The sequence below is a fragment of the Venturia canescens genome, chromosome 4, assembly GCF_019457755.1.
Source record: "Venturia canescens isolate UGA chromosome 4, ASM1945775v1, whole genome shotgun sequence".
Lineage (NCBI taxonomy): Eukaryota > Metazoa > Arthropoda > Insecta > Hymenoptera > Ichneumonidae > Venturia > Venturia canescens.
In genome coordinates, this window is record NC_057424.1 from 4699622 (window position 1) to 4702915 (window position 3294).

The 3294-nt window shown below is 35.9% G+C and overlaps 1 protein-coding gene across 2 annotated transcripts; it reads right to left on the bottom strand.

Annotated features, from left to right (window-relative positions):
* Positions 1-314: 314 nt before the first annotated feature.
* LOC122408886 (uncharacterized) lies at positions 315-1521 on the bottom strand. Of its 2 annotated transcripts, none has more exons than XM_043415974.1 (4): positions 1370-1521; positions 949-1104; positions 854-863; positions 315-755 (listed from the first exon to the last, which is right to left on the bottom strand). In XM_043415974.1, exons 1-4 carry the CDS (start codon positions 1496-1498, stop codon positions 511-513), a joined length of 540 nt encoding a protein of 179 aa, XP_043271909.1. In that variant the 5' UTR covers positions 1499-1521; the 3' UTR covers positions 315-510. The 2 variants fall into 2 exon arrangements, with proteins under 2 accessions (XP_043271909.1, XP_043271912.1); XM_043415977.1 differs by having other exon boundaries at positions 949-1090; positions 1370-1491.
* Positions 1522-3294: the final 1773 nt, after the last annotated feature.

The following is a 3294-nucleotide window of genomic DNA, read 5'->3' on the forward strand; positions in this document are numbered from 1 at the left end:
CAAAACGCAATCGTCGGAGTTTTTCTGTGGCGTCTTCATCCAGAATTTATTGAGCTTCTTATGATTCTCGAATGGTACGATTTAATGCGGCAAGTATTTATTTCCTCTCTGTATAAATAATACATTTTTTTTACTATGCTCACATATGCTCGTCAATGGAAAAATTCGTTCATCCGCATCAAAAAGAAAAGTTTTCGTATGAAAATCGTGTCTTACACTGGTCGTCGAGATACTTACCTCTACGAGCAACGAATAGTTCGACGTCGATGAACAATGCATAAAGGGAAAGAAAGCGACACTCTAGTTATAAAATATCGAGAATAATTCCTTCATTTATTGATATTTGTACTAGAAGAAGAAGAAGAAGAAGAAGAAGTTGAAGAAAAATCTTAACATTATATATAGAGATATTGGCAATGATAGTCTACAGCAATAGAGAAAATTTACCGTTTTACGGCAGATTGAGAGTGCTAAAGTTTCATAATCATTTGATCGATATAATATACATTTTTATAATTGTAATATCGGATGTGTCGTGCAATTGTGCGTGTTGATATAAATATCACAATATAATTCGTAGCTTGGCCTCGAAGAATTGATTTTCGTTTCATTTTCATCATTCATTGTCGAATGACTGAAACATCTTTGATGCAATAACAATAGTTTTCTGTTTTGGCTGTTTTTCCCGTCGAACAGGTGTGGCTTTTTTTTTATTCCACGGAGATAAAGATTCATTGTTCCAGCTATAATAGCTCCTGTAATTGAGAGTCATCGATTTCTCGCTACTTTCTTGGTCTACCATTTCGTTGCATGAAACAACCCTTGAAAGAATTTAGTCTCACGTCTATCTCACCTTCTTCCAACTGAAAATAAACGTTTAATCGCGCTTATTCGCCAGGATAAAATTTTTGAAAATTTCGCGTATCGTTCGGCCAAAAGAATTCTCACCTGATCGAATAAATAAATTTGTTTATAACACGAAGGCGACACGCACTCCCTTATACAGCGTGTCTTCGCAACCGAACTGGCCCTCTGATTTTGTGACAGCATATTGCACGCCCCGCTCGTTTCGCAGGCTAGCTCGTACTCCCTGAACAACAGTTCCTGCCGAGTAAGTGAATTTGCCTCGATAAAATGAATCCTGATTCACATTATTCGTGGTCGGGATCGATCGTGCATAAAAAAACTATCATTTCGAAGGATTTTTTCAAACAAAAACAACTCTTTCGTTCGGGAGCGTCGTGTCATGCGCCCTAGAAATTCCTATCCTATCACAGAAGCAGCATGGGAACGAACAAGAAAAAACAAACCCAAACAACTCAATTCAGCAGCAGAAGTTTCAACTGCAAATTCCTTTTTTACTACTCACATTTTTGCTTGTCTCCTTGTACGGATATTCCGGAAAAGTAAAGGTTTTAGAAACCGAGGAGCCCTGGATATAACAGATTTGAGAGACGAGAAGGCAAAGGGTATACGCGTTCACCAGCCACGTCGCCATCTTGGACTACCCCGAGTCGTGACCACCGAGGAAAGCTTCGAACGATCAATAAATATAGTTCCCTACGCTCATGGACTGTTGGCGCTCTTATCCAACGAGCTTCTTTACCTCCAATTTCGATTAGTTTTCCAATTCGGCTGCACTTGGTTGAAACATTCGATTTTTATCAATTAAAAATCCATCTTAAAAAATACTTTTCGGTCAGCCATAGATCTTTATGAGCTCTCTTTGGACGTTTTCATAATACACAAAGTAAAACGTAAATCGTAAAACCACAAAACCGCTTGATGCAATAAAACACTAAAAAATTGATTAAATAAATTTTAAAAAAGCTTAAAACGATGCTCTCCGAAAGTGTTTGAACAAAATGCTCTAGTGAAATGATGCACAGAAAAGATGATGAAACAGAAAAATAATGAAGGAGCAGATAGAAGAGCAAGCAATCTAAAAGATCGCCGACAGAAAAGTCATGCACTTTTGAGACTTAACGAGGTTTTTGAACCTCATTCAAATTCTTTCTGTCTCCCTTTTCCCTGCTCCGTTTCCGCGTGCTCCTGCGGTGAAAAGCCACAAAGCAGCATCTCTTCCCATCTTTCGACGTACCGGAACGAGATGAGGAAAAGCTCCTGCGTCGCAGAAAAAAGATACGGCTACTCCGGTAGCGAGGACGACTACGACGTCGATGAGACTGGTGATCTCGTCACAAAGGATTCCAACGTGTTCTCGTTTATTTTGTCCCCCGGTGAAACCGCGGAAAGTTGATACACAAAAAAATTGTTGAGCTCACATCCTCAGCTCTCTTTCATCGCGGCAAGATTTTTTGCTCCGTTTTAAGGCGCTCTTATTGAATTAATTCTGTGTTAAGAAAGCTGTAATGATAGTAATTTATTGCTGTGCGATGCTATGGTAAATCGACATTTTCAATTACCATTTCACTACTAAATAACATTAAGGCATAACTGGATGGATAGCTCGACCAAAAATATATCTGATTGGAATTTCCGTACTCTGTGATGCAATAAAAATCTGAAAAACTTCATCAACATTTGGAAAGCTATGAACAACAATTTATCAATAATAATATTGCCCAGAAGTTAATAACAAATTGTTTAAACAATTAATTTTTCAATAATTTTGCGGTGACCTATTGTTTTTTTTTACGAATCAAATGTGTGTATTTTTCCGAATACTCATGAATTTTTTCAGCAATTTCGTGGATTTTTGAAAATTCTTGAAAAAATTTTGAAAAAAATTTTAAAAAATTTGAATTTTGGATATGTTTTAGAAGACATATTTACCATCAGTTTTGAAAAGTCTCAAGGTTATTGGATCAAAAATGTAAAAATGGAGCCACTTAAAAAATTTAAAAAAGGGAATTTCAAAAATCCACAAAAATTATGAAAAAAATCATGAGTATTCAGAAAAATGCGCACATTCGATTTGTAAAAAAAAAACAAAGGTTTACTGTAAAATTGTTAAAAAATTATTTATTTGAGCAATTTATTAATAACTTTTGGGCAATATTATTATTGATAATTGTAGTGCATAACTTTCGAAATGTTGCTGAATTTTTACAGATTTTTATTGCATCACGAAGTACGGAAATTCCGATCAGGTAAAATTTATCAGCTGGGCTATCCATCCAGTAATACCTTAATCGTTAACTGCTAATGAAAATCAAGGTTTTCAGCTTTCTACCGAGTCTGTAAAAATATCTGTAATTGTCACCCCAAAAAATGGGCCTAAAAAAATCACTTGACTCTTTGTCAGCACATACGAAAACCGATCAATTTCAT